Below are 12,776 nucleotides of genomic sequence, written 5' to 3'. Positions count from 1 at the left end.
AGGTCAGATTTGGTTGGAGAAGACTGTGCCTTATGAACTATAATGCTTTTCTTAATATATCCATTTACATCCTGCAAAATCGGGAGGCAAAAGCAGAGGAATATTTAAACCTAAACATCATTCAAAATTTGCTTGTAAACTTCGGCTCTCTTTAGGGGAGTGATGTACAACCATTTTGAAACTCTATTTCAATCATGTAACATAAATATGACTTCCTGAAATGATTAATGAAACAAAAACTTACCATCTTCAGAGAAGACAGGGGCTGTATGAAGATAATGAATGATATTTTGATCATCTTCAAAAGGACATGTAACCTGTTTCCACATCATAAATTCTCCTACTTGTTTGGCCAATTCTAAAAATTTCTATTTAAATAAAAGAAAGTTATTCTTCATGGCAAAATATAAATTCTTACTTGCAATTTCTTATAACTTAAGTATTAAATAGTTGAAGTAATAGTATTAGGTAGTAAAATATATTTCCACCTGATTATTTGAAATTGGCTTCATTTAATTTATTCCAATATTTGACTTCTTTTGAATGTTAAAAAATAGAATTTGTAAATGTTTAAAAAGTAATCTTGTAGCTGAATTAAAATTCATCAAAACTTCTACTTTAGTATCACATTATGATGAAATCTACAAAATGAAATATCAGAATAAAGGTATTCAATGTGTTCAACATATTTTCTCTCATATTTCTTTGGCTAAACAAAAACTGGGGTCAAAGCTTTTGGCAAATGGCTTGTTCATGGGTATTTGTCAATACCACTCCGAGCTTAATGCTATGAATGCTTCAGAATTCTTCTGGCTCATTTTCTGTTTGCCCATAAGTTTCCATCTCCTCCATCTCTTAACCAATACTTAGTGGATTCCCACAGGAAGGATATATGCCTCCTATTCTGTAGTGATACATTGTGTTGGAGCTTCAAGTGTAAACACATGCTCAGCAAACTTGGAGCAGATAATGGTAAGAGCTGTGGGGTGTGTGAAGTAAAAGGTTACATGTATCTTTGCTTGAAATAATAACTTCTGAACATGTTTACGGGGAGCTCTGTCACAATGATATCAAACCACAAGAAACTGGAACATGAGTCTATAGTGTGTTGATGTTCCCTGACATGGATGCACGCTGCTTTCTATTAACAAACCAGGAACGATCATACTAAAGTGTGTAAAATGTAATATTCTAGACGACTAAACAGCATAAGAGAAATTGGTTTGTGCTGGTGAGGGCACAACTTTTGCCTGTCATATTTTGAAGGTTTACTCCATTTATGCCCTCATCTTTGCTTAGTGTCTCCACAAATAGAAGCAAAGCACCACTCAATATACCAACAGTCATCGCAGTAAACTACTGCTCTTTCTAAAGTTGTTTCATCTAAGGTGTGGTGAATAATTTTCATTTTTAGAAACATTTTATTATTCCGTTTCTGTAGGAGATTTTTGTGCATTGCAATGTAATTCAACATTTTTATGCCTAAAAAAGATTGCTAAAACTTGGTAATTTGCTAAAACTTCTGCAGATAGCATTGGCACTCCTTGTAATAAGGTGTTATACGTGAACTTGCAAAAAAATGATATTTGATAAAGTGCCACATGATAGACCTGTCAGCAAAGTTGAAACTCATTGAATAAAAAGGTCAGTGGCATAATAGATATCAGGTTAGTTATGTGGCAATAAACAAAGATCGGTGGTGAATGGTTACTTTTCAGACGGGAGAATTGTACATGGTGGGGTATCCTATAGTTTGGTATTAGGATCACATCTTTTCTTGATCTATATTAGTGATCCAGATTGGAGAGTTCTGAGAGAGATCCAGTGTGCAGCACGCATTTTCAAAATCATAGATCGCACAAACATTGCAAGTATTGTTAACTTTGAGGAGGATAGTGTTAAACTTAAAGAAGATTTCATGGATACATATTAATATGAAAAACAAGAAAAGGCATTTATAAAATAAATAACAATTAACTATCCTCTGGATATTGATATATGCACAAATCATTGAAGGTAACAGAGCAGATTAAGAAAGCAGTTCACTGGGTGTGGAGGATCCTGCGGTTAATGAATAGAGGTAGCGGGCTGAATTTTGTTTTGCCTAAGTTCAAGTTGCATTAGGTTTTTTTGGAGGGATTTTCTTCAGAGGTCTAGTGAGTTTTCTTCTTATGGCTTAGCAAATTCACCTCATTAACTATTTAGCCTACACAGAGGAGGAGAAAGTGAGGACTGCAGACTGAAGATCAGAGTGGAAAAGTGTAGCACTGCAAAAGCACAGCGGGTCAGGCAGCATCTGAGGAGCGGGATGTAGGCTCCATGCAGCCCCAGATCCATGGCCAGCTCCATCTTTGGCTCTGTGGTTGCAGAGGCATCAGCATTGGTGGAGGAGGAGCTTGGACCACGACCACAGCGGCAGTTTCTGGAGGAGCATCAGAGTAGGAGCAGGAGGTATGACACCAGGCCCATGGCTCCAGCTCGGATGCAGTGGGGTGCAGGAGTGGCAGCGATGGTGGAGGCAGGCCCACAATGGAGACCCCGGCCGATGTCAAACCACAAATGGAGGAGTAATGGAGGGTAATAAGAAGGAAAGGGAAAACTGAATTCTACTGAATAAATTCGTGCATTATATTCAGTGTTTCAAGATGGTGCTAGAGCATGGTGACACTGTGTGTTGCATGTGAAAAACACTTTTTATTGCATTTGTCTATACATGTGACAATAAATGTGAATCTATAAAGGGTCATTAACAGAGCACTTTGAATTAGGGATTTGGCAAAAGAACTAAAGGCAGCATGAGGAATTCATTGAATTAAAATGAATGATTAAGATATGGAATGCACCTCTTCAAGGTGGCACAGTGGTTAGCACTACTGCCTCACAGTGCCAGAGACCCGGGTTCAATTCCCGCCTTAGGCGACTGACTGTGTGGAGTTTGCACATTCTCCCTGTGTCTGCGTGGGTTTCCTCCGGGTGCTCCCGTTTCCTCCCACAGTCCAAAAATGCGCAGGTTAGGTGAATTGGCCAAGCTAAATTGCCCGTAGTGTTTGGTGTAGGGGAATGGGTCTGGGTGGGTGCACTTTGGTGGGTCGGTGTGGACATGTTGGGCCGAAGGGCCTGTTCCCACACTGTAAGTAATCTAAGAGTTTAGGAGGCCATTCAAGCTTGATTTCTAAAAAGGAATTAGAAAATTATTTAATCAATAAAAGCATGCAGGACTATGCCAGGGGAGTGTGAGTAGCTGAATAAGTGTTGGAGAAAGCTAAATGAATTGGACAAAGCTAAATAATTCCTTTATTAGGTAGGAACACAATACAGATGAGTGATCCTGACATGAGCCCTTTCCCTCAATTTCAATTGATCTTATTTTAACACACCTTGTGCAACTTGGGGATGGCTCAGCTAGATGTGACAGTCATGATATGAAACCTCCTGGAATACCCCAGAGTTGGCAACCTGAACTGACAATGCTGCACAGTGAACACAAAGTAAAACCTCAGAATTTGTACCTGATGAAATGTGATAGTTGTGTACAACTGCATTTGAGAGTCATATTATCAACCTGAATATGGTACATGGTCTTCAATGTTTGTAAAAGTAAGCATCAAGTGAAAGTTGGTCTTCAAAAGATTCTAAGTATATTTTGACCATTAAAAACTGGACATTTCTTTGAACTACCTAAATCTGGTAATATGTATGATACCTACCTCAAAATTCACATGACCATTAGGAAGACGATTTGCACATCCCTCATTTAGGAAATAAATATCTTTGATCAGTAGGCTGAAGAAAGGGATAACAATCTGGAAGAGACCAAGTTTTTTATTTATCCTAGTTTTTCATTTATATTTTCTTCACAAGAAGGAAATTGAACTATTTTTTGCTGTTTACTTTGTTAGTATAATAAATGTGAAGATCATCAACACAATTGACTGGAGACTAGTATGTGGATCAGCTTAACACCAACAGCATATGAGTTTGATCACATTTCTGGCTGAAGTAGGCATGGCGCCTGCCTACTCACCCTACCCATATGAAAAAGTCATGGTCCTTTGCTGAGGTTTAGTGAATCATTGTCAAGGACCCATGTTTGGATAGAAAACTCAAGAAGGAAAAGCACTGTCATAGACAAAGAAGTTCCAAGAGAGCTAACACCTGAAGGATCCCAAAATTGTGGGAAATGTACCAGAAATGGATTGTTACACCAGCTTGCAAGGATAAGATCAAAATTCATATTATTCACACCACTTGCACTAAACAGAATAATCTATTCAATAATAAAAATAAAGAGGCACTACAGTCTTCAAGACTCAACATTGAGTTCAACAACTTCTATCTTCCATTTGTTTATTTCTTCCCCATTTCCCCCTGTGTTACTCCAGCACGTTTTGTTTGTATATTCAAGTAATGTATATTTGAGCAAGTTAAATTAATTTAGATTTTGAATTTTATCTTTGGTGTACATGTATTGAAAATTTTGCAATAAATTGTCAATACTGTTAGAATGTTATCAATATGATTAGAAAACAAAGATCAAGACCTGAATCCTAAATCAGATTTGGATTAGAGTAATTGTCTAACCCCACAGCTAGGCCACTAGATGGGTTATCCAGTCCATACATTAACAAAAGAATGGGATAATAGAAAACATGATGTGGAGGTGCCGGAGTTGGACAGGGGTGGACAAAGTTATATAAAAAACACAGGAAGTGCTAGAGAAATGGTACAAATCTGGAAACATCTGTGGAGAGAGAAACACAGTTAATGTTTAGAGTCCAAAAAGACTCTTCTATGGAATTGAAGGGACTGGAGAATTATGACTTTATGCTGTCGACAACTGGGGAGAAGGCCCGCATGGAACAGATGGTGAGAGTGTCCACACCAAAAGGGCGAAGTGAATGCTAATGGTAGTAAAGGAGATAGAGCTGAAGAATAGATGTTGAATGCATTTTGCTTTTCAATGAAATAGAACATAGAACATTACAGTGCAGTATAAGCCCTCGATATTGCACTGACCCTGTGGAACCAATCTGAAGCCCATCTAACCTACACTATTCCATTCACGACCATATGCTTATCTAATGACCACTTAAATGCCCTTAACGTTGGTGAGTCTTCTACTGTTGCAGGTAGTGCATTCCACGCCTCTACTACTTTCTGAGTAAATAAACTGCCTCTGACATCTGTCATTTATCTATTACTCCTCAATTTAAAGCTACGTCCCCTCATGTTAGCTATCACCATCCTAGGAAAAAGATTGGACAGGGAGAGCCTATCTAACTCTCTGATTATCTTATATGGCTCAATTAAGTCACCTGTCAACCTTCTTCTCTCTAATGAAAACAGCCTCACCTCATAAGACTTTCCCTCCATACCAGGTAATATCCTAGTAAATCTCCTCTGAACCCATTCCAAAGCTTCCACATCCTTCCTATAATGTGGTGACCAGAATTGTATGCAATACTCCAAATGTGGCCACGCCAGACTTTTGTACAGCTGCAGCATGATCTCATGGTTCCGAAACTCAATCCCTCTAACAATAAAAGCTAACACACCGTATGCCTTCTTAACAACCCTATCAACCTGGGAGGCAGTTTTTAAGGATCTATGTACCTGGACGCCAAGATCTCTCTGCACATGTACACTACCAAGAATCTTACCATTAGCCCAGTGCTCTTTGTTCCTGTTACTCCTTCCAAACTGAATCACCTCACACTTTTCTGCATTAAACTTCATTTGCCACCTCTCAGCCCAGCTCTGTAGCTTATCTATGTCTCTCTGTAACCTACAACATCCTTTGTCACTATCCACAGCTCTACTGACCTGAGTGTCATCCGCAAATTTACTAACCCATCCTTCTATGACCTCATACCTGAACTGCTAATTCACCCTCAATCCCATGTCTCTGAACCTTATCAAACGCCTTACTGAAATCCATATACACCACATCAACCGTTTTACCCTCATCCACCTGTTTGGTCACGTTCTCAAAAACACAATAAGGTTTGTGAGGCATGACCTACCCTCCACAAAATCACGTTGACTATCCGTAATCAACTTATTCCTTTCTCAATGATTGTAAATCCTATCTCTTATCACCTTTTCCAACACATTACCCACAACCGAAGTAAGGCTCACAGGTCTACAATTTCCAGGGTTGTCTCTATTCCCCCTTCTTGCACAAAAGAACATTTGCTATGCTCCATCTTCTGGCACTATTCCTGTAGACAATGACGACAAAGATCAAAGCCAAAGGCTCGACAATCTCCTCCCTGGCTTCCCAGAGAAGTCTAGGATAAATCCCATCCAGCCCAGGGGACCTATCTATTTTTACACTCTCCAGAATTGCTAACACCTCCTCCTTATGCACCTCAATCCCATCCAGTCTAGTAGCCTGTATCTCAGTACTTTCCTCGACCACCTTGTCTTTTTCTAGTCTGAATACTGACGAAAAGTACTCATTTAGCACCTGCCCTGTTTCCTCTGACTCCATGCACAACTTCCCACTACTCTGCTTGATTAGCCCTAATCTTACTCTAGTCATTCTTTTATTCCAATATAGCTATAGAAAGTCTTAGGGTTTTTCTTGATTCTTTCTGCCAACAACTTCTCATGTTTCCTCCCAGCTCTTCTTAGCTCTCTCTTTAGGTCTTTCCTGGCTAACTTGTAACTCTCAAGCACCCTAACTGAGCCATCACATCTCATCCTAACATAAGTCTGCTTCTTCCTCTTAGTCATAGAGAAGGTACAGTACGTAAACAGACCCTTAGGACCAACTTGTCCATGCCGACCTGATATCCCAACCCAATCTAGTCCCACCTGCCAGCAACGGGCCCATATCCCTCCAAACCCTTCCCATTCATATACCCACCTAGATGCGTTTTAAATGTTGCAATTGTACTAGCATCACTTCCTCTGGCAGCTCATTCCATACACGCAGCACCCTCTGCATGAAAAAGTTGCCCCTTAGGTCTCTTTTATATCTTTACCCTCTCACTCTAAACCTTGCCCTCTAGTTCTGGATTCCCCCACCCCAGGGAAAAGACTGTCTATTTATCCTATCCATGCCCCTCATGATTTTATAAACCTGTATAAAGTCACCCCTTAGCCTCCAATGCTCCAGGGAAAGCAGCCTCAGCCTATTCAACCCCTCTCCATAGCACAAATCCTCCAACTCTGGCAACATCCTTGTAAATCTTTTCTGAACCCTTTCAAGTTTCACAACATCTTTTCGATAGGAAGAAGACCAGAATTGCACGCAATATCCCAACAGTGGCCTAACCAATGTACTGTACAGCCGCAACATGATCTCCCAACTCCTGTACTCAATACAGACAAGAGATTCAATTTCCTTTGTATACCACAGCTCCTGCGTTCGACAACTTCCTCCCTCCCTGACCGGTACATACTTTTCAAGGACCCGCAGTAGAAATAGTTGCTGAATTGTGCTGTAACTATCATTTCCCCCTATTCCTTAACACCTTTGGTTAAAAAAAACTATTAATCTAAATTTCAAAATTTACAACAGAACTAAAATCAATTGCCATTGGTGAGGAGAGTTCCAAACTTCTATCACTCTTTGAAGTGTTGCCTAAGTTCACCCCTGAATGCTGTAGCTCTATTTTTTAAGACTCTGCTCATGGACTCCTTGGTGAGTCAATATAGTTTCCCACTATCTACACTGTTTTCCTTACATTTTTCTATTTATCATGTTCTTTCGAGGCATGTACATAATTTCTTTGTGACAGCAACAGTTGTTCACTTCTTATTCTAGATAGCAGTTAGTGAGCAATTGACAGCGAGATGAGAAAAGAAACAAATAAATACAAAAAACAGAATTTCTTCAGTGCAACTCCATAAACTCCCAAGTGTATTTGGCAGTTATACTCTAGTAAGACAATGATTAAATGTTAAAATGTTTGTCCAACAGGTAAAAGCCATCTCCTGTTAAAATTATATTAACTGTCCCATGCTACTGTATTGGTAATCTTACTTTTTCTCGGTTACTGTGTGCAGTTAGTGACCGATGAGCTGCCCCACGGAGAGCTGTTCTGTAGTTGTAGAAGTTACCTGTAGGATCCATTTGATGCTGTAGATCAATTCAGAAAGGCCATTATGTTGAATAGCTGAACAAACATACTGGGTGATTTTACAATTATGTAAATTTCTGTCAGTATGGTACTAACCTCAAGAATGTAAAATTTTGCTGTTTTAACCTTCCCCCAAGTCTTTTTCAACCTAGAAACAGCGCTCATGTTCATACCAGCTGCAGAGAGAAAACAAAGTTTACACTTTATTTATTCATAGAACTTATTTCCCTAAGGATGCAAAAATGTAATCATGACATTTTACATTCTATTAAAAGTTATTTTTGCAAATAGTTCAGGTTAAAGATTTTTAAAAAGTAGTGACCAAAAATCCTGAAAGACTGGCTTTTGACTTTATAATTACATGACTCAAATTAAACTAATTATATTTATTAAGATGTTTGATTATGCTGAAGTTCATCAAAAACAGATTTCATGAAGTCAGACAGAAGCACTCTTACGCACTTAGGGAAAAGAACATCTTATATCACAAAACTAGCTGTAAGGGAATAAAATATTTAACTGTATAAGTGTATTCATCTTGAATTGTTTAATTCAATATCCATATATCTTTATTTTTAAAAAGGGGTTATGTCATACTTACATATAATTGCCATCAAAGAATTAAAGTTACCAATATTAAAGCACTCTCGAGCAACATCAATAAAAAACTCTATTACTTGTGCTCTGTGTTTCTTCTTTGCGGGCTGCAATTAAGCAAACATTAAACTAATTTCCAATTCTAAAAACGTGCAACAATATACAATGAATTGTGGAATTATTTTAAAAGAATTTTGAACCAAGTATCATCAAAAAATAAATGTGCAATACATTATAAAAAGGCACTTACCATACAAATTTCGGTAGCTACTAAATAGCAGAGTCTGTTGAACCATTTGACATAGGCTTCAAGATTGTCTGTTTTCTTTTGGTCACTGAAGCAAGACTTTAGTTAAAGAAAGGAAAATCTAAGCATTTATCTTGAACTAATGTAGAGGTAATGATAAACTGATTGGCCTAGATTTTGTAGTCAGTGGTGAAGAAATAACAATTGCTATTCACTAAGTGGAAGCTACTGAAAGATTTGGTAGACTTGAGTGTGTCAGTAATCAGGCATTTGATCCAATATGCTTCCCTCTGTGGAGATCTGCAGAGCCTCTGAACAGGACAGAGATCAGTAAGACTTTTCAACCAATTAGATAGAAAAATCTTCATTGAGTCAAGTGGAGCTAACTGGCTAAAGAGCAGTGTTAGGATTGAAGGTGATGGGTCCACAATTTCAATCACTGGCATACCATTTGTGGACAAGATCTCACCTTAGGACAAGAGCCTGTTTGGAGAGAGGGATAACTACCTTACATATTAACTTCACGTGGAAACTGCTACCAAATTTAATCCAGGATAATGGTGAGTACTGTTAGCCTCACAGTTGTTCTGAATGCAAAGCCTGGGCCAATGTCTTCTGAATAATGCACTATGAAAAATGATATGCTACTACACCAATAAATGAAAAAAAAATGTATTTGACAATTAAATGCAGTACTAAGACAGCACCTATGCTGCAACCTTGTAGATTTTTATGATGAACCCAATGCTGATACGGCATACACAATATGCCACCAATATAACAATGAGCTATATTTATCCAAGATATATGAATAAATGTTTTTCAGCTAGTAACTATAAGATATGATCAAGTAGATCAATTTTAAAATGGCAATACATGAGCTGATTAAAACATCACGTTGTCATCTTCAATTCTAATCAGCTTTCTGTCCTGTGCTGTGGTGCACAGCATCATTAAAGTTTTAATAAATAGTGCAGATATCGATGTCAACATGTTTTGATTAATTTTATTTTTCTAGGAAGTTTTAGTATGAAATAGAGCACTGCCTGAATACTTGAGCAGATCAAAAATAATTTAAGCTTTGGATGCTGATTTTGCTTGTCCAGTGTGCACCTATTTACAGTTATACAACAAATTGCGCACACGGAGGATACTGTCACAAAAAAAATCTGAATTTGACTTTGAAAAATAGAGATCTGAATTTGAATTCCAATCAAATTCCGATTCAAGCATCTTCACTGAAGATCACCAATGTATTCAATGATGTTACTTCTCAAATAGACCACTAGGTGGTATAATGCTAAAAAGTTATATTTTACAGGAGAATATCATGTATAAAAAGTACTGCTGTGACTGATTTTGCACATAAATCATATAGAATGAAATAATAGCTTGTCTTACAAACTGAATAACATGAATATAATATTGAGAGAGAAAGTACTTTGTACACAAAATATCTGAGAAGTTGTACCTTTGGGTTTTCCAAAGAATCCTTGTGTACAAATGCTTGTACAAATTCTTCAGGACCAATAAAACTCAATCTTTCCTAAGGGTAAATAATAGACATGGATATGCTTAAAATAAAAAAAAGAACAGAACTATTTTATATTGTTTTTAAAAAATCAGATGCATTTTTGCTATATTTTATCAACAAGGCATCAAGTTCATTTGTATGTGCATGTATTTGTTCACATTATTCAGAAACCTAAAATTGCACTAAAATTCATTCTGCTAGATTTTTATTGTGTCAGTCAATGTTTAATTCATTGTTGTGCCACATTATGTTTATTTATTTATGTGCAGGCAAATCCCATTAAAGTAGAGGCTTGTGACAACATATATCCAGTTGAAACAGCGAATAATTTATTGTTCTAGTCAGCACTCAAATAGATTAATTGTTTGCTTTTGATTATTCTTGATAATAAATATTTAATGTAACAGCTAATAATTTAAAATGATTGCTTTCTGGGAAAATACATTTCAGTGAGATTACACTGAATATTATTATAGTCAAAAGACCTGATCTAAGACATTTTTTGTATATAATTTCCCAAAATAGATATCTCACACTTGCCCATGTGATCAATAAAAGTAACTGATATTGTGTAATAGCTAGCAAACCTTGATAATATTTCACCTCCTTTAACTAATGGCCATTTCTATGTGTATTGCTGGCATGTACTGAAAATGTAATAATTTCTATTTGATCATTTTAATGTAGTTCATCATATAGAATAACTTTGGGTTTAAGATTTCTTACTAGTATCACAACTTCTGAGAGAGAAATATCTATAAATAAGTCAATAACTTTTAAGAGAATTTGTAGGCTTTGAAATTGAAATTGAACTCATTAGTTTTTAAGGAATGTAAGGAGCACTAAAAATCCTAGCCGGTGGTTAATGCAAAGATCATCCATCATATACTGAATTAGTTGTGCCAATAGACATCAATCTATTCACATGGGACATTATTATATTGAATGAGGATCCTACGCTATTTGTGGGACTCTTTCTTATGAAATTGGTTAGACTAATACCTGGCTCATCATGTCATAAACTTGCCCAACAACTTATAGTATCAACAGCTAACAAGAACCCTCAGGAGTGATATTTGAAGCACTCATCTGCTCTATGCAAATTAGCGGTCAGTTTGTTCTGGTAGGATGCTGGTTAACGTTTGAGTCATTTTTCTGTTATTTTCTCCACTTATTTAATGGCTTGTAATGTCTGGGAGCACTTTTTGCTATTGGATGCTCTTGTCTATCTTGCAAATGTTTCATTTGATTCATGAATGATTTGTACATCTGCCCTTGTCACTGGAGAAAGGACATCAATCTGATTATGGAGTAATATGTAAGATATCTGAACTTCAGCAAAGAGATTGTAATAGACTTCTGTTCCCAGCAGCAGCCTTAACTGTACCACAACAGTGGGATTGGACAGTATTGTCAGTGGCTACTTAAGGCTGCCAAGACCTTTAACTTTTATGCCATGGGGCTTTTCCAGGCTGCAGCAAATGACAGTAGCAACATTTCACAATTTGCTTTACACTGTCGCATCGAGCAGATTGTGAATGTTTTCAACTCCGGGGAACATTGACTTCATGCTATGCGTGAAGCCATGACATAAATTGAAGCTAACTTCCTTCATGCTCTTAGCCATTGCACACAAGCTCACTGGAAGGTCGAAGTGTATAACATTTCCTGGTCAATGGCATGATTTTGCTTTGATAGCCTGGGGTACCAAAGTCAATTTTTGAGTCCTCCATGGCTGAACAACAATAGAATGTCATCAACCAGCAATAATATCCTTTCCTCCTGCACACTTGTGTCCAGTATTCCTTTTAAGAAGATCCCTCCTCCAGCCTATTCTTTAAGGTACATGTAGTGACAGAGACTGTGCTGGTGCTTGCCAAAGTCAGAATGAGTGGTACTGCATCTTCAGGAAAGCTGTTTATTTCCTAAAGTGCCCCAGCTGTCTCAACATTTTCTGCACCTGAAATGAATGAGAGGGACAAAGGTTAACTTTTAGTGTCAACAGTAAGTGCAGATAGATGAGTGGCTGTGGCTGCTGAAAGCAACTGCAGATTGTCGTATGGTCATAGAGTCATAGAAAGTTAGAATTGAGCAGGGAAAGTACAATGTGAATGAATCCTGTGTTGCAACCATAACTATTTGCATTTATGTAGCATCCTTAACATTAAAAGATCCCTTCAGATGGTTTGCTGAGGCATTAAAAAAGCAAAATATGACACTGAGTTACGTTTTAAACTATTATTGGTGGATAAGCAAAAACATGGTCAAAGAGGCAAGTTTTAAATGTGCCTCGAAGGATGCAATTGAG

The 12,776-nt window shown here is 37.5% G+C and overlaps 1 protein-coding gene across 3 annotated transcripts in view; it reads right to left on the bottom strand.

The window, feature by feature from the left end:
* Positions 1–12,776, bottom strand: part of LOC132823404 (ras-GEF domain-containing family member 1C-like) — an 84,652-nt gene that overhangs the window by 4,878 nt on the left and 66,998 nt on the right. For all 3 annotated transcript variants that reach the window (XM_060837207.1, XM_060837209.1, XM_060837210.1), the window contains 7 exons: positions 10,406–10,480; positions 8,938–9,033; positions 8,692–8,794; positions 8,187–8,266; positions 7,994–8,089; positions 3,708–3,803; positions 245–368 (listed from right to left, as the gene is read on the bottom strand). In XM_060837207.1, the coding sequence (XP_060693190.1) occupies positions 245–368; positions 3,708–3,803; positions 7,994–8,089; positions 8,187–8,266; positions 8,692–8,794; positions 8,938–9,033; positions 10,406–10,480 (670 nt within the window). The remainder of the gene's footprint in view (positions 1–244; positions 369–3,707; positions 3,804–7,993; positions 8,090–8,186; positions 8,267–8,691; positions 8,795–8,937; positions 9,034–10,405; positions 10,481–12,776) is intronic.

Source organism: Hemiscyllium ocellatum, chromosome 16 (assembly GCF_020745735.1).
Source record: "Hemiscyllium ocellatum isolate sHemOce1 chromosome 16, sHemOce1.pat.X.cur, whole genome shotgun sequence".
Lineage (NCBI taxonomy): Eukaryota > Metazoa > Chordata > Chondrichthyes > Orectolobiformes > Hemiscylliidae > Hemiscyllium > Hemiscyllium ocellatum.
Note: the sequence above shows the minus strand (reverse complement) of the source record. Positions and strands in the feature narration are given on the sequence as shown.